Here is a 24,214-nt window from a genome sequence, read left to right on the forward strand (position 1 = left end):
AACCCATGTACCACTTAATAAATGCAATTTGTATCTGCCCACAGATTTTGTCCTTCATTCAGAAGGATTCTAATATGGGTCAGTTTGAAACCATTCCAGTTTCTAGAAGCCCAAAGAACTTCTTAGATAGTCGCTCAGAACACTATGTGGATGCCTCCCACCGTTTGGCTTCTGCGTATTGCAAGGAGAGCCCAGAGCTAAAGAGAGAAGCAGCTTAGGGCCACATATTCTCAGCCGCCTCTCAGGGCCCTGGGAGGAAAGTGCAAGGGAAACGGTGGCTACACATCTCTGAGCTCGTGACCTACTTCATTCTCTCTAGGAAGCTTGTGTCTGTGAGCTCCCAAAGCCACCACAGTCGTCATCCGGCTGGGTGCTCTGCCTATTTAACCCCCTGCACCTGACACTGACGGTTCTATGAATAGGCGGTGAGAGCAGCCATGAAGAGAGGGCTGAGAGCCTGAGAGGGGAGGGGGTACACGTTCCAGAACCTAGTGACCCACTTTCTGTTCTCTTGACTCCAAGATGGAAGCTGGAGGTGGTGACGTCATGAGTGATCGAGTCATGTCTTTCATGGCCAGGTTCAAACTTTGTCCGTGAAGGGACAGTTTCCTCAGTAGATCTGCATCTGCGTGGTCTATTCCAATATGGGGCAGCCATGGGCTATAAACAGACACTCCAGAAGCCATGTATCGGGGAACATGAATACCCATCACTTCTCTTAGGGAGGCCCCTAGTGGTGAAAAGTGTCACCAAGAGTGACATGCAAATGACTGACACCCCCTCCCCCACCCCTGCTTTCCGGAGACTTGAAGCTGGGCCCTTCCCTGCCTGTTGGGGTGCAGGAGGACACCTCTGGGGACCATACTGTACAGGGTGACACAGCCATGCTTAGCAAAACAACAAATGCGTAGCAAAGCAGGATGGCATCCCGGAAAGAAGTCTGTATGAGTTCAAGTCCGTAGAAGATAAAGTCAGCCGGCTTTGAACTGTGGAGCAGACATCTGGAGAGGAAGTACCTTCAGCCATGATTGCGTGTCAGCTTACCAGTGGTCGTCTTCCTATGTTGATGTAAACAAGAAAGCTGTCATCGCTCTGCTCAAAGCGGGGTGGCTTATATGATTATCTCAAAACCCACCCCCATCTCTAAGCACAGGCTGCCCCAGTTTTGCTTCTTAGGTTCTGGAGGCTTCTGCTAGTGCCCCTTATACCCTGAGACTGTGGCAGAGTCGTCTTAGTCCTGTTACTGAGCCCCAAATGATAGCCATAGTTTGAAGAGATTGTGTCTTGGGCAGGAGTGGAAGTGGAGGTGTGTCTAAACATGTCCCTCCTGGGAGACAAGGATGGTCCATGTTCTCTGCTCCCACCCTCCTCCCCCACCCCCACCCCCCACCCCCAGTTTTCCCTTTCTCAAGAAAACAAAGCAGTGTCCTGCTGTGACAGGCGTGGCTCTCTGGGATGGAAGAAATGAGGTTTTCAGTAATGACTTCCTCTCTTGTTTGGAGGAAGCTTGCTGGGGGTGTTTGGAGCTTTGATGGGGGGGCAGGGAAGCTGCAGGTGTTGGGGAACCCTTCACAGGGCGGCATCCTCTCAGGGTACTGAAACTAGGGGGGGGGCTGTTTCCCTCTCCAACAGATGTTTCTCATTATTTTTTCCCCAAGCCCCACGGAAACTTTGAATCACGTAAGTGACTTCCCAGCAATATATACGGACGTGATTCATCCCAGGCCAGTCTCATGCCTCCAGCCCAAACCCACCAACCTACTGAGGATGCTGGCCTTTTATTTCCTACCAACTCCTTCCCTCGGGACCTCTGAATTAGGTGTTTCCACTCTTTAGGGTAATTCTTCCACGTCTGACTGAATCAGGAAAGATTTCCTCAGCAGTACAGTAGGACTGAGTCATAGGTGTCTGTGTTCAGGCTAGGCTTGATTTGGAGCCGTAGCTCAGGGGTAGAGTGTGTGCCTCGCCTGTGTGTGGGCCTGAGTTCGAACCCCAGTTCTGCAAGAAAAGCTTCCGAGGTGAAACTGTGCTTGGGGCTGGAGAGATCTCACATTCCTTACACAACTCTTGCTGAAGAGAGTTCGGAGAGTCAGCCAGAGGCGAAAGGAGCCATTTTTTTGTGGAGATCTTCAGGTGGCCTTCGTTACAAGCCCCAGGATAGATGTAAGCCACCTCTGTCTGCAGCTTGCTTTCTGCGCCTGAGGAGAAGGTGCAGGAAGGACTCCTAGGTGCATGACCTGGACAGCCCTCCAGAAACTCCACAGAGAGAAGGGCCCCGAGGGTTGTTTAAAGCACTGCTGTGGCTGTTGGAGTTTTTCAATTAATTTTAATTTAATGGTAAAGTAAAAAAGCACTAGCCCAGGCCACTCAGCACCCTGCAGATTGCAGAGGCGGTCCTTGGCCTGTGAAGCTGACTTCCCTGTGACGTGTTGGAGCTGTACAGCGAGGAAGCCCATTCCTCTGAAGCTCTTAGTCAAATGACTATGGCGGTGGCTTCAGCTGTAGGCCTGTGCTCATCAGCGGGTATTTAGGATGTGGGGATTACAGTAGGCCAGGACACCTAGCATGATTTTCGCTCCTGTGTATGTGCGTATGTATGTGTGTGTGTGTATTGGGGAGGCACATGGACCACATCTGCATGTGGAGGTCAGAGGACAACTTTTTTTTTCCCTCTTTATATTAACATTTCATTCTTACTTAGTTTTTGATTATTTTTGCATCCCGATAAGAGCTTCCCCTCCCTCCCCTCCTCCCATCTCTCCTCCCCCTATGCCTCCTCCGTTTCTCCTCAGACAAGGGGAGGCCTCCCATGGATATCAACCTGCCTTGGCACAACTTCTGTTGAGGCTAGGCAAGGCAGCCCAGTTAGGGGAAAGGCATCCAAAGGCGGACAGCACAGTCAGAGACAGCCCCTGCTCCTGCTGTTAGGAGTCCCACCTGAAGACCAGCTTGGACCTCTGTTACATGTATGTAGGGGGCGTAGGTCTGTCCCAGGCGTGCTCTTTGGTTGGTGGTTGAGTCTCTGTGGGGCCAGGTTACTTGATTCTGAGGGAGGATGGATTGAAGGAGCCGGGAGAGGTCAAGGATACCAGAGGACAACTTTTGAGAGTCTGTTCTGACCTTGCACTTAGCTGAGGTGGGTCTCTCTTGCTGTCACACAGAAGCGTAGTCGGCCCTCGAGCTTCTGATTGCCTCTCTGCCTCCCAGCTTGCAGTCGGAGTGTTGAGATTGCAGATGTGCACCACCACATCTGGTTTTTTTTATGTGGGTTCCTGTAATCAAGCTCAGGGCGGCAGGCTTGCGCATCGAACACAGTTTCCCGAGACGCCATCTTGCCGGCCTAGCACACTTTTCTTATTCACAGGTCGTGCTTTCTTTCTCAGGTACTGTTCCACCCCAACAGTGGGGCTGCCGGAGAGTACGGCGCACTGCAGACTGTCCGCCTGGACCGTCACAAGGCCTTCTACATTACTGGTAAGTGGAGCCTCCCACCCTACCTCCCATGTGCATACATGGGCGTTCCGTGTGAGAGTCGGTATGGCTGGCGTCTTTGAGGAGCTCACATGTGCCTCTGACTATGTCACCCAGACCCTAGCTTGGCAGGAGGGCCCAGCAAAGGCACTCTGCATCCACTGGAGCCTCAGGGGGCCAGCCTCTTCTTCCTTGCCCCCTTTCACACAGAGAACATTTTGCTCCTACTTAACCTTTAAATGCCAGTTTGGCTGCAGATGAAATAGGAGCTCAGAGACCTTTAAAAGTGCCATTTATGTGGCAATAAAATGTTTCAGAAGGTGGACTTTAAAAGTCTGCATAGCAGCTGGACAGAAGTCGCTCCATCCTCGGTCCGTTCAATGGCTGGGGCTCAAAAACCCAAGAATATATTTTAGAAATGTCATACTGGGCCTGCTGAGGTGGCTTAGTGGGTGCTCCAGTTTGCTTTCTATTGATGTGATCAAACGAACAAACAAACAAACAAACAAACCAAACATGATCAAAAGCAGCGTGGGGAGGAAAGGGTCTGTTGGTGTACACATCCTAGGGCACGGTCCATCACTGAGGGGAGTCAAGATAGGAACTCAAGGCAGGAACTGAGGCAGACAGGACATGGAGTAATGCTGCTGACTGGGTTCCTCTCTGTGTCTTGCTTGAGTTTGCTTTTTTTATGCCACCCAGGGCCACCTGCGAAGGGGTGGCACCTCATGCTCAGTGGGATGGTTCCTCCCATATCAGTCATTAATCTAGAAAATGCCCCCACAGACTTGCAACAGGTCCATCCTATAGAGGCTTTTTTTTTTCCCAATTGAAGTTCCTCTTTCCAGATGACTCTAGTTTGTGTGAAGCCAATAAATAACTAATGTAGTGGGTAAAGGTACTTGCCACCAGGCCTGCTGACCTGAGTTTGATCCCAGGCACAGGTACACGTGCAAATGCACACACACACACGTGCAGATGCACACGCACACGTGCAGGTGCACATGCACACACATGCAGGTGCACACGCACACATGCATGAGCACACACAAATAAAATTTAAAATGAAAAAAGTAAACTTTTTTATTGTTTTGACATGCTTGTCCCAGTATTTTGCACTTGATTGGGGCACTAACATCTTGAAGTTAATCGATGAAAAACAAACTAAAACAAAAATAGAGGAGAGACCGGCTAGGACTCAATGGAGGCTTCAGCTTTCTTTAGTTATTTCATGTTGGAGATTTTTAAAGAATGGTATAATTAACACACACACACATACACACACACACACACACACACACACACACACACACAGTTTATTTCCCGAGCGTAAAATGTGGCTACAACAGTAGAGCAAGGCTTTTGAGTTCACAGCTCCAGGGATCTTAGAAATGCTACAAGAGTCTTTGGTTCCTAACCCGCAGACAAAACACTCCGATCCTGACGATGGTCTGGGAGGGAAAGCTCGGGGACCCGAGTCCTTACATTACATTATCTCAGAAGCATGGGCCCCCAGGCTGGGTTGATTTCATGCAGGGAGAACCCTGCCAGCAAGCCCTTGGCACCGCCACGCTGCGATCGTAAACCTTCCCATGAAGTAATAGGGCTGTGTAAAGTGACCGCAGCCCGGCAGAAATGACAATCCCAAGAAGGAAAGCCAGGGCGGGGAGGGGACCAGTGAGCTCTCTCGGTACCTCTGAGGAGGACTGCAAACAGGGCGAGCTGCCTCTATGTTCTGTGTCCTCCCTGCGCTTTTAAAAAATTTGCTTCCTGATCACTTAGAACTGCATTCGGGAAAGGCAGATGCCTGGGCACCTACTCCATTAAGACAGAGAACAACATGTCCTCCCACCGTGGGGAGATGATGCTTTGGTCATGAGCTGGAGTGACCTTGAAAGATAACCAGTCTTTTGGTGTGTGGCCTAGAACTGGGGAGCATCGTTGTTGTTTCCCCTCCCTAGCCCGCCCCCTTTTCAAAAGTCATTTTTTTTTAGCATGTGTATGTGTGGTATAGTGTGTGTGTGTGTGTGTGTGTGTGTGTGTGTGTGTGTGTGTGTGTGTGTGTATGTGTGTGTGTGTGTTGGCCTGAGGTTTGACATCAGGTGTCCTTCTTGATCATTCTCCATCTTATACAGTGAGGCAGGATTTCCCACTTGAACCCACACCTCACTGACCTTGCTGCCCTGGCCAGCTTGCTCTGGAGATCCCTTGTCTCCCGACTCCTGAGCCCTGAGATTCCAGATGGGCTTCCACACCTGCCCATCACTAATGTGGGTGCTGGAGGTCGGAATCCTGGTCCTCACACTTACACGGCAAGCATTGTGCCTACTGATGCAAGTTCGTAACTACCCTTTGCCACTATTTTTTAAAAAGATTTATTTATTATTTTGTATACAGTGCTCTGGCTGCACATACACTTGAAGGCCAGAAGAGGGCATCAGATCACATTACAGATGGTTGTGAGCCATCATGTGGTTGCTGGGAATTGAACTCAGGATCTCTGGAGCAGCAGTCAGTGCCCTTAAACCTCTGAGCCATCTCTCCAGCCCCCTTTACCACTATTTTTAAAGTGATGAAAGACCAGGTTAGATGGTTCTGGGTAAAGGCATTTGCTGACAGTATTGATGAGCTGACTTTAATCCATAAAGCCCACGTGATGGAAGGAGAGAATCAACTCCCGCAACTTGTCCTCTGACCTCCTCATGTGCTCTGTGGCACATGTGTATCCCCATACCACCCCCATGCATGTTTACACACACACACACACACATACACACATACACACACACACACACACACACACACACACACACATGCACACACAGTCATAAAAATGAAACTATAAAACAGGGCAGATTTTATACATAGTAACAGATGCGTATTTAAATGTGTATACTGGTGTATACACTCCATAGTGCTGTATTGGTGTCATGGATACAAACTGCATCTCTCAAAAAGCTCAAGTGTCCAATGCTTGGTCCTCGGTGTAAGTGGTGTTCTAAGGCGGGACTTCTAGAAGATGCTTAGACCATGACAATGCTGACTTCACCTGTGTACTAACTCACTGATGGGTGCCCTGCACAAGAGGCCCTGAGGATGCTGGGCCAGTTTGAAGGGAAGATGTGGATGCACTTTTAGAGTGTGTATCTTGCCTTCCTTGGTCTCTGCTTCTTGCCCACTGCAATTAGGTAAGCAGCTTTCCTTTGATGCTTTGGCCTTGTTAAAAAACCCAAGAGCCAGGGAACCAGCTGACTGTGGACCAAAACCTCTGAAAAGATGATCCAATATAAGTCTTTCCTCATTAAGTTTTTTCCCCCCAAGACAGGGTTTCTCTGTGTAGCCTTGGCTGTCCTGGACTCACTTTGTAGACCAGGCTGACTTTGAACTCACAGTGATCCACCTGCCTCTGCCTCTCCAAGTGCTGGGATTAAAGGTGTGCGCCACCACTGCCCTGGCTCATTAAGTTCTTTACCTCAACTTTATCACAGAAACAAAAAGCTAATGACTACAACTAACATTGTCTGGTTTCTAATTGTTATGCCAATTCTATATTCCTAAATAAACCCACCCAGTCATGATATAATGTATATATAAGTATGTATGTATATATCTAACACACACACACTATTGGATTTGACTTACTAGGAATTTGCTTATAATTTCCTTTCTTGTAAAACATGTGTCAAGGTTTGGCATAAGATTTTTGATGGTTATATGAAACAAGTTTGGAAGAAATCTGTTTTCTCAAAAGGGCTTCCTAAGATTGGTGCTACTCTTTTTGTCCTTGACTGAATTTACTTGTGAACCTATTTGTTATTGCCAACATTCTAAAAATATTTCCTTGTGTTTTCTTCTAAGGGTTTTTATTGTTTTGGGGGGAGGTTCTTACATTTATATCTTGGACCCATTCGGTGTTAACTTTTGTACGTCATTTTTGGTTAAATATTTACTTTTATTATTTTTAATTGTGTGTGTGTGTGTGTCTGTCTGTCTGTCTGTCTGTCTGTCTGTGTGAGTGCAGGTGCCCATAGAAGCCAGAGGTGTCAGATCCCAGTAGAGCTAGAGTTACAGGCAGTTTGTGAGCCACCCAACATAGGTACTGGGAATTAATGTGTGCTGGGAACTGAACTTGAGTCTTCTATAAGAGTGGCACGGGCTCTTAGCCACTGAGCCATTTCTCTAGCACCCTGACTGTTGTATTTGAAGATGTTAGTTTTCTTCCACTGTTCCCGGAATGATAGAATTTTACTATAGCATTTACTGTGAGACCTACCTGAGCTCCTGGAGTTACAATTCACAAATCTAGGAAGCATCCATTATAGATACAGCTTACTGGTCCACGGCTTTCAGCTGGGTCTGGTTCCACAGCCCCAGTGGTGGGGAGAAAGTAACAACATCCCCAAAGTGGAGCAATGGCAAGATCTTCCTGGCATTTTTCTCTCCCAGGCTTGTCCAGCTAGGAGCTCCTTGCTTCCCTCCTCACACTGCTCCAGTGAAGTTCTCTGCTGTGTAAATTGCAGTTCTTTCTGCCCACTGCCTATTCAGCATCGGGCAGGGTTGGCCCTGTTTACACACTTCTCAGAGCTAATGGACACTCTTTTTTTTTTTAATAAGTTGAGTTTTCCCCTGCTATTGCATGGACTGGTGGCTCCACGCTGCTTTTGTGTCATAGTGGCAGCCAGAAGCCTCCTGGGGAGTCATTTAAAAACTGTGCACTGGCCAGGTGGGGTGGCACACGCCTTTAATCCCAGCACTCAGGAGGCAGAGGCAGGCGGATCACTGTGAGTTCGAGGCCAGCCTGGTCTACAAAGTGAGTCCAGGATAGCTAAAGGCTACACAGAGAGACCCTGTCTCGAAAATCAACAATAACAACAAAAACAAAAACAAACAAACAAAAAACAGAACAAAACAACAACAAAAACTGTGCCCTGGGCCTTGTTGGTGAAACATTGGAGAGTCTGCCTTCTGGCTCTCATGGGAAGTCAGTTGCAGTGTGTTCCTTTGAACTTGGGAAGGACTTCTTTTATGCCCTTAGGATTTTTGCCTCTCAGAATTTATCCTTTAGTTTAGAAAAGACCCCTGGGCTCTGATTTCTGTTCCTCATCTGAACTTTGTGGGGATGTCAGAAGCAAATAAAAGGGGGGAGGGGTTTCATTGATTTTGATTTTGTTTTGCCTTTTCTTATCTAAGTGTTTGTTTTGTTTTGTTTTGTTTTTTCTCTTGAAAGAAGGTCTCACTTTGTAGACCAGGATAGCCTTGAGCTGTGTAGGCCAGGCTGGCCTGGAACTCTCGGTCCTCCCGTCTCTGTCTCCGAGTGCTGGGATTACAGGTTGGTACCCTATGCCTGCCTCATCTGTCCGTTTAACAGCAGTACTTACAGTCCAAACGGTTTCTTCTGTGTGGCAGGCCGCCACACAAGTGCCTGCTATTTTGGTCTTCCAGCTGCTAAAGGGTGCTCTCTCTCTCTCTCCCTGGGCAGACACTCTTTCAGGGGTCAGCTAAGGATTCGTAGTTCATATTGAAAACTTCGAGGCTTGTACTCTGTGGCTGTCTTCTTCTCAGGATCTCACCTGTCAGCTTTCATCATTCAGGGCGACCTTAAACTCCGACACCTTAAGCCACCCCAGCTTTCCTCTGGAACTCTGCCTGCTCCACACTGCCTGTGTGGGATCCCCAGGGAGGGAGGAGACTTCGGACCAGGTCCGACCCAGTGTGGCTTTCTTCTTTGCAGAGTCGAGTGCCTTCTAGTCTTTGCCTGTGTGGCTTAGTCCACTAGAGTGCTTTTATGGATTTGCTAAAATATGTTGCCTAGAAGTCACTTTGCTAGCTAGAGGATGGTAGTTCAAAGCACACCATTGTATGCTTTCCTTAAGTGGGATTTATTATGACTGTGTGTGATGAGTATTTGCAGGTATGTGTGTATCATGGTATACCTGTAGAGGTCAGTAGACAACTTTGTACCATTCTTTGTGTAGATTCAGGGGGGGTCTGACTATTTTTTTTTTTTTTATCCATATAGCATTTTTTTAATGTGCTGAACCATCCATCATGTGCCTGATGTTACTATTTTTATTTTTATTTTTATTTATCTATTTATTGTTTTTCAAGACGGGGCTTCTTTGTGTAGCCCTGGCTGTCCTGGACTTGCTTTGACCAGGCTGGCCTTGAACTCAGAGAGATCCACCTGCCTCTGCCTCCCTGAGTGCTGAGATTACAAGTGTGTGCCACAGCATCTGTGTTTTAAATTGTTTTTAAAGTAAGGTCTCATGTAGCTCAGGCTGGCCTTAATTCACTCTGTAGCCAAGGCTGGTCTTGAACTCCTCATCTTCCTATCTCTGGATTCGAACTCTCAGAGATCTGCCTGCCTTTGGCTCCCAGGTGCTGAGTGAGATTAAAGGCTCATGTCAGTTAACTTTTATGAGTCACCCTCAATGTTTGCTTGATTGACTGTCGAGACTTGTGTCATTTCAAGTGGTCCTTGCTGGTGATGGAGAATCAAATTTGTGTCAACTCTAGCCAGTGTCTGTCATGGAGGAAACCCTTGAGGGAGGCTTTGACCTTGAGACTTCCAGTTTCAGTTCCATCCATATTGGACCGGAAAGCTGTGTCTGTGGATTGCTGGCTTTGGTACCTTCAGGTTTGCTTTTGGTGAATTGAGCTGTGTCAATGTGCTGTCTTCTTGAGGTGAGAAGACAGCGGACTCTCTAATCCCAGATGTATTTTCTGTTTTAAGAATGTCCTCAGAGTGGGCAAGGCTGTGCACACCTGCCCTCCTGGTACTTGAGAGGCTGAGGCAGATGATGAAGGGCTTGAGGCCAGCCCAGGACATACAGCAGAGCCCTACCCTGCTCTTATAGAGAGCAGTTCATGATACAGGGTTCCCTGTAGGAAGAGCAACTGGAAAAATTCCTCAGACATCTGTTCAAGGAAAGAACTCTCCATCTCCCAAGCAACTGATGTTTCTATTTTATTAATGTTTTACGACCAAAGTGCCCAGAAGCAAACTGCTACTCAGTTACATAGGTTTCTGTTAGACACTGTAACTACTTTTTGATAGGAAAAGGGAGGGGGAAAGTCACTGGAACCATTAAGACTGGAACCATTAAGTGCTGGGGGCTGGAGAGGCGGCTTGTTAATTAAGAGCACTTGCTGTTCTTCCAGAGAACCCAGGTTTGGTTCCCAGCACTCACATGGTGACTCACGACTATCTGTAGCTCCAAGCACAAGGGAATAAAATGCCCTCTTCTGGCCTCTCTGTGCACTGCATGCACAAGGTGTTTACACTTGGGCAAAACATTTATACACATACAAAAAAATAAATAAATAAGCAGGGTGTGGTGGTCTATGCCTGTCATAGCAGCACTCAGGGAGGCAGAGGCAGGCAGATCACTGTGAGTTTGAGGTCAGTGTAACTTACAAAGAGAGTCTAGGACAGCTAGGCTATACAGAAAACTCCTATCTCAAACAATCAAGCAATAATAAATATTGTCTCTAGAGGTAGAAAGTGCTCTTGCTTCTCCAGGTACTTTTGACCCTATCTTTTGGACTGCTGTACTAGTCAGATTCCAGTCTCTGTAACAACACCATCTTCACCTCAGGGAAGTTAACTTTGACTTCCACCAAGTCCAACAGTCAATATTGGAGGATTCAGTGCTCCAAAGTAACAGATTGAGGGGCCAACAAGACCCAAAGTATCAGATTCAGGGGCCAACAAGACGGCTCAGTGGGTGAAAAGCTCACGCCACACAAAACTGAGAACTTGAGTCTGATTGCTTGAACTCAGTGGAAGGAGAGGACCCCACAAAGTTGTCTTCTGACTTCCAGGTGTGTGCCACTCCCCCCCCCCCCCGCCATTACAAAACAAACAAACAAAAACCAAAACCCAAAACAACTCATGAGATTTACTGCCAAAGGCCAGAGATGAAAGGCATTGAACACATGTCCACTGGTCCTGAAGGCAAGTCCAGGGGACAGACCTAATCCCCCTGCACAGGTGATCATCACCGGACAGACAGACTTGAATCGAAAGGTCATTTATGTGGCAGGGAGAGCAATCATTTGAGTTTCTAGGGTAATCCACCAGGCATGTCCTCCTTTGAAGCTTAGGGTGAAGGTTGCCTTTAACCTTTTACTCATCCTTCCTGTAGGCGGGGCCAAGGCTTGTGATGGGAGCACCGGTCCTGAGCAGCACCACGCTTTCCCTCTCATTTTCAACCTAGAAGATGATGCTGCTGAAGCGGTGCCTCTACCGAGAGGAAGCCCAGAGTACCAGGCGGTGCTGCCAGAGGTCACCAGGGTTCTCGGAGATGTCCTTCGAGACATTGCCGATGACAACAGCTCCCGAGCAGACTATGCTCAGGACCCTTCAGTGACTCCCTGCTGTAACCTCTACCAAATTGCCTGCCGTTGCCAAGTGGTGTGACTGGCCACGGTTTCTCCCCATGAGAAAGACCATCTGGAAATTATAGACAGGTAGGTTCACTTCCAAACTTCAGTCTAGCCGTGGAAAGGAAGTTGCAGAGCGTGGCTTGGATGCTACAGCGTTACCTCTCTCTGTGTAGACCTCAGCCTCCTCTGCATGCAAGCGTGAGAAGCTCTGAGTGCTGGTACAGTGCACACGGGACGAATAAGCACTAGTGGGTTATGCGGTCATGGCCCAGGTACAAGCTCTTGGTTTTAAGCTTGGGCAGTGACTTAAATCTCAATTGCAAGTTGATTTTGAAGGCTAACGTAACACTGCCTGTGTATCCCTGACGCCAAGCAGATCCTTAGTATTTTGATGTATCTCATGTCCTCAGTTTCATTGGCCATTTTAGCACAAACTCATTCTGGCTGGTGGGTATGGAGCGCTCAGCCATCTTCAGGATGCGTACAGATCACCGGCGGGGGTGGGCGTGTGTGTGGGGTGGGCTTGCAAAATGCAGATGGTGGCTCAGAAGATCTGGAAGAGGGTCCGGGAGCCTCCGTCGTTGCCGGATCCTCTGAGATGCCTTGAGAAGCACAGAGCTAAATGGACATTCCCGTAGGTGTTCCCAGGCCTTGGACCGGAACCCTTGGTCCTTCCCTCTTGCTGATGTCAGATGGGTGTATTATGAAGATTGAAGGGTTTGGGGCTGAGGTGATGGGCCATCAGCTAAGAGCACTAAATCTGGGTTCAGTTCCCAACGCCAACATGGCAGCTTAAACTGTCTGTAACTCCAGTTCCAGGGGTGCCTGGTATTCTCCTCGGCTTTTGAGGATGCCAGACTTACATGTGGTGCACATACATACATGTAGGTAAAACACTCATATATTTAAAAAATAATCTTTTCAAAAAAGACTCAGGATTTCTTCCCAGCCCCCAAAACTTCCAAGAAATGAAATAAAAATGTAAACAACTCACAGATGCATTGCCATGATTTTATTTAATTAGTGTCCTGAGTGGGACCCAAAGGTAATAAATGATTTATTTCAATCACTGCAAAAATACTTTGCCTGGCTAAAATAGTCTTTCTCTATATAAGTCTATAATATACAAGAAACACAATTCAAAGAGATTTCCGGCTAAGTACATTTTTTTTTTTTACACAGCATACATTTGACAAGAACGCCCTTTTTAATATAAAATTCTGGTTATATACCAATATGGTTAGTTAGCATTTACACTGTGGTTTGAAGGTATTTTAAATAGCATGATGTTATTCCATCGTTCTCCTCGCCCATGGGTAGCCAAAGCTGAGAGGGCGGGGCGGGCAGGGGGCTAACCACATTCTACGGCTCAGGCAGCGAGGCATCAGGATTCCTGCCTCCCTTCCCTCTCTGCTCACACAATTGATTGCACGCCATTTCTTCCACTTTCCTTGTTCTCTCCAAAACCACCTGACAGGGGTGTCCTGACTTCTGACGTGGGCTTCTGGTCAGGACTGCTTCGTTTTGCCCTTCTGATTTCCACGGCACAAGAGTATCTACCAAAATCAAAACAAAATGGCCTTACTCTTCTCCAGAGAGGCTGTGGGGAGGCAGGCTGGGTTACCCACAGGGCTGTGCTAGGATTTGAAACTTTTATGTCTGACCACAGATTGACCCTCACTCATGGCCACGGGAAAATCCACCCAACTTATGTGGGTGTCGACATTGTGGCACAGATCCCAACAATACTGTTTACAAACTGCATGTGTGCACGTGTGCATGTGTGCACATGTGCTTGTGTGTGTATGTGCATTTTCTTTAAAGGCTCGTCTTACTTGTAAACACTGACTGCTAAATGACTGTAGAGAAAACACACAGTCAGTATGTGTTCTTGGTCCAAGTTGGCCATTTCTTGCTCACACGGTTAAGATTAGCATCACAGAGTTACATGGATTGCAGGCTGGCTTGCTATAGAAGCAGAAGCTGTTAGCCCTTCTCAGAGCCTCTTCCTTGGAGGACCAAAGATGATGAGCTTCCTTGTCTCTTGCTGGTCTTGAGGCGAAGGCAATCCCAAAGAGCAGAGCCGTGCTAAGAGGACAGTGGCGGTCTACTTGATAAAGGAAACTGGGGATGACACTCAGACCTCAGGCAGAGCCCAGAGGCCCAAGGCCGACTCCAAAAGAGAAGGGATTTCGGCTAAGCTGAGACTCCCGAGAGCCTTTTGTAGCCCCAGAGACTTTTTAAAGAATTGTGAGTAAAGATATGGATTCTGGGAGAATACTTGTAAGAAGCATGCAATTCAGAATAAAGGCAGGGAGAGGGGCTTTCCTAGGAAGCCCAGTCCAATACCTAAGCTCCAGGGACGTAACTGAGATGCTGCACTGAACGGCAACCCAGCACTACTCTCACCTCTGGCCCTGGTTGCTGGAGACAGAGAAGTCAGCCTGCTGCTGACCCAGGACCTCAGTCTGAACATTGGCTCCTCTTCTCCATCTGCCTGCAGGCCGTGGGACAGGCTGGGCCTGGTGGCCACCATGACACCTAGCACCTGTGCGCACCCAGGCACTGCCCCACCCTAACTCGTTGGTGACAGACACTTACTGGCAGGGAGAATTTCTTGCATATAAACAGTTTCCTTTGGAGGCTAGGCATGGGAACCAGTGCCCACGGCCCACTGAGCTAGCCACATCCCTAGCCCAGACAAGAACTCCAAATGCAATTGAAGTCCGCATTCACAAACTGGCACCTAAGGAGAGAGACAGGACAACTGCCTTGTACCTGACTTCCTGGCAGTGTTCAGGCCTCATGGCCTCATGGCCTCATGGCCTGACACATTTAAACATTACTGTTTCTGGATTGGGGTGGGGAGAGAGGGAAGGAGGAAGAGAGGAAGAGAGGGAGGGAGGGAGAGAGAGGGAGAGAGGAAGTGGGTGGGGGTGGGGGGAGAGATTTGCTGAGTGTGGAACCCAGAGCCACTTATATACCAGGAAAATACACCATCATTAATCCGCACTCATCAATGCTAGTTCTTAAATTAAGCACCTCTGCTTCTCCTCCCCTCCAGGAAAAATGGGTTATTGTTTTATATGGGTTTTCTCTAGCAAGAGACCACCTCCTACATGCCGGTGTTCAAATTACTCTAATTTGGTAAACACAGGAGGTTGCAAGGTCTGCTCTGATTACAGTGAAGACTGTTAAATTCATGATGTGTCAATCTTCTACAGCAGTCTCAGATTTTTACCCAAATTGCTAAAACAAGACACAGTGAGCCTCTGACCTTCACAGACTAGGATGCTTTGGCCATGTTTCTACCCACTGTCCAACCCAGAGTGCCCTCGCTCCCGGGTGATGTGGTGCTAGCTAAATAGATAAATAACCACCACTTTTGGCATCACGCGAGCCCAAAGGCACTGCTGGCTTAGGCAGTAACTTTTAGGCAGTAGGCCAATGGCTGTCTTAAAGTGTGTAATTAGTTTTTTGTTTTGTTTTGTTTTGTTTTAAAGAACTACTCCTAAAAAAAAAAAAAAAAAAAAAGAACTACTCCTTTCCACCATTAGTATTTAACTGTTACTTGATGGCAATGTATTTGGCAACTTGCCTGTGAAAGTCCAAAAATGTAAATTTCAAACTGCAATCTACAAAGCCAGTATGGAAGTCACAAATACCTCCCAATCACACGAAAACGGGGCTTACCCAGTTCAGAACCCACAGGGCCTGTTCTCCAAGTTAACTTGGCATTGTATACATATGAAATGATTTCAGGTTGGTTGTCTGTTTTTGTTTTTGTTTTTGAGACAAGGCCTCATGTGACCCAGGCAAGCAGTCTACCAATTAAGCCACATCCCTGGCCACTGGGATGTTTTCTAACTGAAATTCACACAAAGGGTGCACACGGCCGCCCTGAAGATGTAGGAGCTAAGGAGGCCCAGGCAGTCCCCAGTGTTGGGGGTGCTGGTGGGGGAGGGAGAATCTTTCCTCCAGCTCTCCGTAGAAGCCAGTCGAGTGCTCAGCCACCCCCCCCTCTCTCACTGCCAGCAAGCTGAGGCAGGATGCTGGGACGCCTTGCTGAAGGTGTCCAGGTGAGCCCGTGCCATCCACACTGGCTTTGTACATGTGGTTTCCTGGCGAATGCCTGCAGCTACCGGAGAGGCCCAAGAGTGCGATGCCAGAGCTACAGGCAGGGCGCAGGTCAGTTCCTGCAGCCAGCTCCGAGCCCCAACCATGACCTAGCCCCATGAGCTCGTCATAACAAGTAACAGGCAACAGCTTCCGAAAACCAGACACGGGCAGAACCTCGGACCTCACAAGCAGCTAAGGGCAGTATGAAGAGGCAGAGACAAGAAGTCTAGGTTTCTGGCGACCGAGCGACCCACACTCCCCAGGTTAGTATTTGGTTATGGTAATGCTTTCAGGCATCAAGCACCACACCCAACTGGCTAGTCCATAGGCTCTGAAACTGCAAAGTGGGTGCCCTAGGGCTCCGTGCATTTTAAAGAGGATTGGCGGTTAGGAGCTAGAGCACAGGGCAGCCACTTGGCCTCTTGTAGGAGGCGGAGCTTCCTTCCAGGCATACAGATGGGCTAACTGTGTTAAGGGTTCCGAATGCTCACAGGGGGAAACTCATTCTCATCGTCAAGACACACTGGTCCCGTTGCAAACTCGTGTTCTGGAATCACTTCTCCTCGGAGCGCACCGCCGTCCTCAGAGTAACCTGGAGGCAAGAGTGAGAAGTGAAACAGGCGGTACCCCAGGGACAGGCTGCTGGAGAGACAGGACCTGAGAAGAAGGGAGAATGGAGGGAAGGGCGCTGGATCTCTGCCTCCCAGTAGAGGGACAGCTCAAGGCGGGTCTAGGTCCCTTCTCAGTCCAGTGCCCAGGTGCCGAGAGAAGGCAGGTCTCACCCACCTCCCATTGGAAACTCCAGCTCTTTGGAATTCTTCAAGAAGTAAAGAGTTATTATTACTTGTTTATTTTGTGCCTTTAGTCTCACCACAGGGATGCAGAGGCAGGTAGATCTTTGGGAGTTTGAGGCCAGCATGGTCTACACAGTGAGCTCCAGGACAGCCTGGTTTACACAGTGAGACCCTGCCTTTAAGAAAGGAAGGAAGGAAAACAAACCTCTTGGGCTACATCCTCCAGTATTAGGGGCCTGAGGGTTGAAGGCCATTGGCAGGTCTCACAGTGAGGAAATATTCGGAGCGTGCTCACCCGGAGATAACACAGAGGTGGGGAGAAGACAGCCCTGTAGGAGGGGCCCCCTCTGCGGCTCACCTGGCACAGTGGAAGCTGCAGACGTGCTGGGCCTCGCTACAGTTGCGGCGTAGGATGGAGGTAAGGACGGTCTGAGGTTGTTTTCTTTGTTCTCGTCTGTTGTTCCTGAGCTAAGCAAGCTGCTTGCAGCGATTAAGAAGAGGAAGGGTAGAGGATGTCAGTACCTCCCTCAGAACACCCTCACACGGAGGAGGGCGGGGAGGCTCACACTCCGCTGTTTGAGGGCAAATCGCAAACCTGCCAGACACTGTAAGATCAGCATAGACCCAAGTAGGTCAGCCATCGCTTCTAGGCCTAAGCAAAGCCCAGCCCTCTGCCCCACTGGTGCATTCAGGCAAGAACACCAAGATATGCTAAGGAGGTCACAGGTGAGGTGCTGTGGCAGTTCACAGTATCCAGTCCACCACGGGATGGGAGGTCATTTGCACATGTCATAGAACTTTAAGAGCTTTCAAAGCTGGTTCTGGGAACATTTTTGATGATCTACTGTGTTCTTAAGAGCTGTCATAGGGGGCGGGCTGAGCAGAGGGACATCTCATTTGGGGTATTATGTTATCTGTCTGGGTTGTGTCTCAAAGGGGGGCAATCGGCTGCGGGTACCTGACCGCGAGCCTGACCTGAAGTAGAAAGCCTGTGAGGGGGCGTGGCCCAGAGACTGCCAGGAGGGAGCAACAGCAGCAGGAACACCAGAGTGGGTCACTGTCCCCAGTGGAGATAGCTCTGCACACCTGTCCCCGAACAGCTGTTTGACAATTAGCAGCTTCACCTGTGGGTTTTGATTAAGACGCATTCTCCTCCATCCTGAGGGTCCAAATTGTAGATGTAAAGGTGCCCATCGGAGGAGGCCACTAGCAGCCGAGGCAATTTCTGGATCCTAAGGGACAAGTGATGAATTGTTAGAGATGTGGAGTCAGCTAGCAAAGCATCACTCCCCGCCTGACTGGCTCCAGCACTTCTGCCTTTGGTAAAGCCTTAGCCCAGTGATCCACAGTTGGGGCTTCTGGCCACGCCTTTTCATTCTGAGCTGGTCATTTTCAGGATTATTTATGGGGTTTGTAGGGGTGGGATAAAATGATGTATGTGGTTACTGTCAGCTGATAGGTGTCCCTGATTGGGATGTTGTCACCACATTATGTGTGTCTCTGCCTTCAACAGTGATGGGGCACAAACTTAGCTCTTTGTTTCTGTGGCAAGCATTCTACTGACCAGATCATCCCCCTAGCCCCTAAAATGATCCCTTTTATGGTCTCTAGAGAGAGAGTCTTGAGGCATATTCTAGACTGGCACTGAACTTGCAAATCCCCTGGCTAGGTCCCCTGAGCATTGGGATTACAGGTGAGCAACACCATGTCCGGCTCATGTTCTTTTTGTTTTGCCTTGTTTTTCATTTTTTTCTTTATTTCTTTTTTCTTTTCATTTCTTTAACAGATACCCCTAAGCTTATTCATATAGGACACCTGTCAGCCCCACAGGCTAGGGAGCTGAAATTCCATTATTTTATCTTACATACATAAGAACTGTTTGTAAGGCATGGTCATTGGGAACCAAGGGTTGGTAGTCACATGACCCCCTTCCAGCTGAGCCCTGAGAATCCACATGAAAATCAGCAGATGGATTCTGCTCACTCTTCTTCAGGGCTGATTTTCTTTCCTTTATCTTTCACTTATGCATATATGTGTGTGCCTTCTTGTGCCTCCATGTCCGTATGTGCATTATATGCATGCAGTACATGAGGAGACCAGAAGAGGGCATCAGACTCCACCAACTGAAGTTCTAGGCAGCTGTGAGCCACCAGATGTGTGCACTAACTGACCCCTGGTTCTCTGCATCAGCAGTACGGGCTCTAACCACTGAGCCACTTTCCCAGCCCCACCATTTTTCTTTTCATACATTTAGGGACTCTTATGTCCCGGGAGCATACACCTGTGAGTTTGGTGGCACCGTACGTACGTGGACAGGGTGCAGATGTTCTTCTGCCCAGAGAAGTTGAGGCGTCCTGTGGCGAAAGCCCTGTCCTGGTTCATCATGTCTGACACCTGGGCGGGGAGGTAGTTGGTAGCTGCCATGAACATCTTTCCCATGTAGCCACTCCAGGTGGAAGGCTCTTCTGGGCGGCTAGGGGAGGCAAGTCAGAGGCAAGGGTGGGCCTGGGCTGTGGGCACAGGCACCTTGCCGGTGATCGCCACAGTCCAGCATTGACCTCAGCAGGCAGAGGCTGTGCCTGAGCACAGTGTTCTGGCCACCGAGACTTATTATTCCATCAGTAACTAAAGAGCATCGGGGCCTGCGTGTCCTCCAGAAGAGCCACTGTAGCCCTGTTCAGAGGTTCCCCATGCCACTTACTGCTTTCTTACAGTAACAGAGGGTTCCTGATGGCTAGTCTGATTCCTAGGTTTCCATAAGAGGGCAAGGGTAGAGGATCAGATGGAATAGATATGTAGGCCTTGTAAAGGGAGCCTCTGAGCCCGCATGGGACTCGGGGAAGAACAGACAGATCTCTCTGAAGGTTTCCTGAGCCAGAATGAGTAGGAAGCAGGCTTCCAGGCAAGACACTCAGGGTGGTGTCTCATGGCTCCAGAGCTTTCCGGTACCCAGAATTCACAATGCTCAGGTGCTCCATGCCAATCAGGGAGGTGCCTGGCACGCCCTGAACTTCTTCTCAAGGCGGCTGTCAGACAAAGAGGTCCATGAGCGAGCAACACTGCTGACTTGGTGTCCCACACCATGGCCAGCACACCAGGGACTGGTGCCACCAGCTGGTGTTTTGGGAGCACCTGCTACAAGGCCACTTGTCTGTGGGACCCGATCCCAGTCGGATAGACGGCTCAGAAGCTCTAGACCCACTTGACACTGTTTCCTACTGGCCACGTGGTCTTCAGGCTAATGTCTCTGGGCTTTGATGTTCTTGGCTGAGAGGGACACTTCTAGACACACCTGTACCTTGTGCTCCAGAGTTGGGGTCTTAACAAGAGGAATGATGTAAGGACTTTACGCTTAAGGGCGGGGCACAGTGTATATGTATAAAAAGCCAAGCAACCCAAAAGGCTATGTTCACGGTCTGGACAGGACCACAGAGGACCAACAGAGGAGAGAGAGGTGGGTGAGGGTTCTTAACATCCTGTTTGCTGTTTTCTCATTAGGAATGCCAGAGCAACCACTGGACCCTCTGGCAGGCTTCCTCAGGGAACCAGAGCAGGCAGCCAAGCAAAAAGACTTGTGTGGTTCTTGCTTAGCAATGAGCAGTGAAGGGGTCTGGGGTTTGGTGTCTCTGGGGTGGAGGGGTCTGGATTCTGCAGGTAAAGGAGGGACTTAGATTTTTAGTATCAAGGGAAAACAATGAAGGAGTCTGGGAAGGGGGTGTCATGTGGGCTGTTGCCGTGTGGCATTTTCCTTGGCACTGAAACATTCTCCCCCAGAAGGGGAGGGAATGAGCTCATGACACTCAGAGAGTAAATAAACCCTCACCTTTGGGAAGGCAGAGACTTGCATGATTTGATGGCCTCACAGAAGCACATATGGCCGCTGAGAGAAAAGGCTTCTGCCGGCCCATGTTGGCTTTTAGTAGTTACTTTGTCATGGCTTCCCCTTCTGGAAGTGAGTAGATGACCTCTGTGTGTGTGTGTGTGTGTGTGTGTGTGTGTGTGTGTGTGTATGTATGTGTGTGTGTGTGTGTGTTGCCCCCTGGGAAAAGTATCTTACAACTGATTAAAGAAAAAGCTGGGAAGAGGAAGGCTACATAGAAATATAATGAAGCTAAAGATGTGGACGCCGGCGTTGGCCAGTGAGGCAGGCCTAAGATCAGAACAGAAGCCAAAACACTGCCCAAGCCAAACTGAGGCTTCTCAGACAGGCCGAGAATTCAAGGTTCTGTCCCTGGCCACTGTTGGCCACTCACACACAGCAGGGCTGGGAGAGGCCAGTTAAACACTGATGGCTGCACTGAAGACCACAGGGTGGGGGTGAGGATGGGGGGAGGGAGGACAGGGGCTTGGGAGTACCAGATTGGCTGTGACACTGATGACTGACAGGAGGTGGGGTCTGGGGGATACAGGAGTAGGGGTGTGGGAGGCTGCCCTCTAGGGCCCAGGCTGCTACCAGAGGCAGAAGCTTCACAGGGCATTAAAGATTTGGAGACTGTTAAGTAGAGTCTAGAAACATTTGAGGAAAGTGCAGAATAAAGATCTTAGATTTACCACCAAAAAAAAAAAAAAAAGTCCTCGTGGCTCATGTTTTGAAGTTGGTGGCACTGTAGAAAGTGGCAAAGCATCTGGGAGGTGAGGCACGAGCTATGGGAAGTAGGCCGCAAGGGAGTGGCTCTTCAAGGTCATGTCAGTTCTTGTTACAGCCCACTCTCTGGTCTGCAAAGATGGGAAGAGCCCCAACCATATCCTCTGGCCACCTTAAACCCTTCAATGGAGCCACAGCCGTGTGCTCTGGCTGTCCTAAACCCTGCTATGGAGCCACAGCCACGTGCTCTGGCCATGCTAAACCGTGCTATGGAGCACAGCCACATGCTCCGGCCATGCTAAACCCTGCCACAGAGCCACAGTCACATGCTCCGGCTGTCCTAAACCCTGCCATGGAGCCGCAGCCGCATGTCCCAGCTGTCCTAAATGCTGCCATGCCTTTTCCATGATGGGTTTAAATCCTCTGAAACCGCGAGCTAAAACAAACCTTCCCTAATTCTTTCTGGAAGGTACCATGGTCACAGAGATCACAGAGATGAGAAAGTAACCAATATAAAGACTGGATTCCCCACAGAGGGGACATGTTTGCCGAGCAGTCACTGCTGGTGGCAACATGGACACTAACTACACTATCTTGCCTCTCATTCCACTGGCTAACGGCTGCGTCAGCTTAGGTGTGTGGGTCCCAGGCATTACCCAAATGCTTTCTATCAACAACAAGCTTACTGAATCCCCGCATCAAGCTTAAGGCGCAAACACAATCATTAGGCTTATTTTCCAGGTGAGGAAAGTGAGAGTCAGAGAGACTTGTCAGTGTCTCACAGCTCAAAGGAGGCCAAGTTGAGAGGTAAACTCAGGATCATAGGTCCAGATTTTGGGCATTTGTGCAGAACACCCCCACGCCGTTCTGCTGGCATACACTTTATCACATTGGCAATGACACAGTAGCAGGGACAAGTTTTAAAAAGTGATGTTCCGATGCCTGCAGCATCACTGGGGCCTACCCCTTCAGTCTGGGAGGCACTCTGTGGCTGGTGTTGCACTTGCCTGTCAGTCAGGTGTTCTAGCTTGAAGATGTGCACGGTCTCCGTGTTGCTGGAGGCGCACAGGAACTGCGAGTCCATGCTGAACACCAGAGAGCTGATTGTCACATACCTAGAGGCAGCAGCACACAGACCAGTAAGCCAAAGCAGCGAGGGGCGTCACTTCACAGTTCGGAGAGCACCTTAAAAAGGAACGTGTGTCTCGAAGAGCCAAGCTATTCTAAAACTCCTCCAACAGTATGCTGTTCGTATTTTAAAGCCATGTGGAAGAGATTCAGAGAGTCATGGTCTTAGGTGTGAACACCCAGGGCCTGGCCTTCCCCCCAGACCAGTGCTTGGGAGTCCTGCTTTCTTAGCACGTGGATATCGCCCCACTGCTTTAAACAGATCCAGCTGTGAGCATCACAGCAAAAAAAAAAAAAAAAAAGGCTCAGGCCTTTAATCCCAGCACTTGGGAGACAGAGGCAGGCAGATGGCTGTGAGCTGGAGGTCAGCCTGGTTTACAAAGCTACTCCAGGATAGCCAGGGCTACACAGAGAGATCCTGTCTTCAAAAACAAAACAAAACAAAACAAAAGCCCCAGTCGCTGACCTTTGATGTCACCCTTTATTTCCCTTTGTGGAAGGAATTGGAAATGGTTTCTACACTGTGATCCGCTGGCTCTCTGCTTTCTCCCATGCTGGTCTCCACAGACATATCAAAAGACCCTACTTCCTCAAGCCTGCATCTTGGCCTTCTGGGTTTTCAAAGCCCCAGGTGGAGGAGCCCTGAGCCAATCACGTGGAAAGCACTTACTCTCTTGGAGGAGGCCACAGAGCTTGCCTCTGCCCTCTCTCTCCCTAGACCACTGCCAGGAAAGATGATGTTAACAAGGGACTGGCGCTGAGCACAGACCTTTTCATTCCTCGACGAAACTCATAGAGTTTTTGCCCATCAGGTACCGAGAACACGCGGATGACGGTGCCCTGGAAGAGAAAGTGGGTGAACTTTTCCCAGCTGCAAATGATTCACACAGAGAGGTCCTTTTCCAGGGCAGTCTGCTCTGCTGGTTTTGAACACCTGTCTCTGAGGAGGAGGAAGCCGGAAGCACTGGGTCATTGTCCAAGGCTCTCTCAGTGTGCACGCGCGCGTGCGTGTGTGTATGTGTGTGTGTGTGTATGCGCGCGTGGGGTCACAAACTCTTCTGGTTTTATAGGCTATTCTATCTCTGCATATCAAAATATATCTGCTTTGCATGGCATTTGAAATGTAACTTGATCACTTTCTCTGTTTATTCTGGTCAACAGAGTCCAATCTCTCTCCATATCTATGGACAAGAGGGACATGTAAGATCTAGCCTTATCTGGGGACAACAGGCACATGTATTTCTCAATAAGACCGCAAGTCTTTATGCCAAGTGTCTTGTATCTTGCATAATGTCAGCTTTTGATATGTCAAATTCACTGACAGACCGCAACAGGCAGGGCCCAGATAGTCTCACTCTGCAACCAATTCTGAGCAGGTTGAGAGACCAGCCAGTCTTCATGTGGCCATCACTGTTGCAGCAGCAATCTGGGCACCTTAGCCGGCTTCTGCAAGCCCTAAGCCAGGAGGAGAAGCTAGGGAGCACTCACTTTCTCCGATGCGCTTGCTAGTTTGGAGCCCGAGGAGTTGAAGGTGATGGCGGCCAGTGTTCCCTCATGGGCAGCGATGGTGCACACTGTCTTCTGTTGGTGCGGGGGACAAGTGGAGAGCGATGCTGGTGAAGAGGAAAGATGGGGTTCCTCTCCTCCCCTTGCTGTCTGCCCTGTCCCCTTGTCCACTGCCTGCATATAAACTGGCAGCTCTTTTCTAGGAAGCTCTGCTAATAGGGAT

The 24,214-nt window shown here is 49.1% G+C and overlaps 2 protein-coding genes across 7 annotated transcripts in view; one reads left to right on the top strand and one right to left on the bottom strand.

Annotated features, from left to right (window-relative positions):
- ARSG (arylsulfatase G) overlaps positions 1 to 24,214 on the top strand; it is a 149,066-nt gene that overhangs the window by 112,711 nt on the left and 12,141 nt on the right. For 3 of the 4 annotated variants that reach the window (XM_084751395.1, XM_084751396.1, XM_084751398.1), the window contains 2 exons: positions 3,384 to 3,474; positions 11,619 to 14,913. In XM_084751395.1, coding sequence (XP_084607521.1) covers positions 3,384 to 3,474; positions 11,619 to 11,893 — 366 coding nt within the window. In that variant the 3' untranslated portion in view covers positions 11,894 to 14,913. Of the gene's footprint in view, positions 1 to 3,383; positions 3,475 to 11,618; positions 14,914 to 24,214 lie in introns of those variants that run through there. The other variant, XR_014773370.1, reaches the window with a different exon arrangement.
- WIPI1 (WD repeat domain, phosphoinositide interacting 1) overlaps positions 12,857 to 24,214 on the bottom strand; it is a 38,805-nt gene continuing 27,447 nt past the window's right edge. The window contains exons 6-13 of one of the 3 annotated variants that reach the window (XR_014773371.1): positions 23,974 to 24,066; positions 23,255 to 23,325; positions 22,365 to 22,472; positions 19,081 to 19,245; positions 17,897 to 18,004; positions 17,131 to 17,249; positions 15,401 to 16,570; positions 12,857 to 15,364 (exon numbers count right to left, since the gene is read on the bottom strand). Coding sequence is in view for 2 of the 3 variants with exons in the window: in XM_084751399.1 (XP_084607525.1) it covers positions 14,504 to 14,605; positions 16,470 to 16,570; positions 17,131 to 17,249; positions 17,897 to 18,004; positions 19,081 to 19,245; positions 22,365 to 22,472; positions 23,255 to 23,325; positions 23,974 to 24,066 (867 nt within the window). In the remaining variant the exon portion in view is untranslated. The remainder of the gene's footprint in view (positions 15,365 to 15,400; positions 16,571 to 17,130; positions 17,250 to 17,896; positions 18,005 to 19,080; positions 19,246 to 22,364; positions 22,473 to 23,254; positions 23,326 to 23,973; positions 24,067 to 24,214) is intronic. The other 2 variants (XM_084751399.1, XM_084751400.1) reach the window with 2 other exon arrangements.

The sequence above is a fragment of the Acomys minous genome (assembly GCF_964271855.1).
Source record: "Acomys minous genome assembly, chromosome: 12".
NCBI classification, from domain to species: Eukaryota; Metazoa; Chordata; class Mammalia; order Rodentia; family Muridae; genus Acomys; species Acomys minous.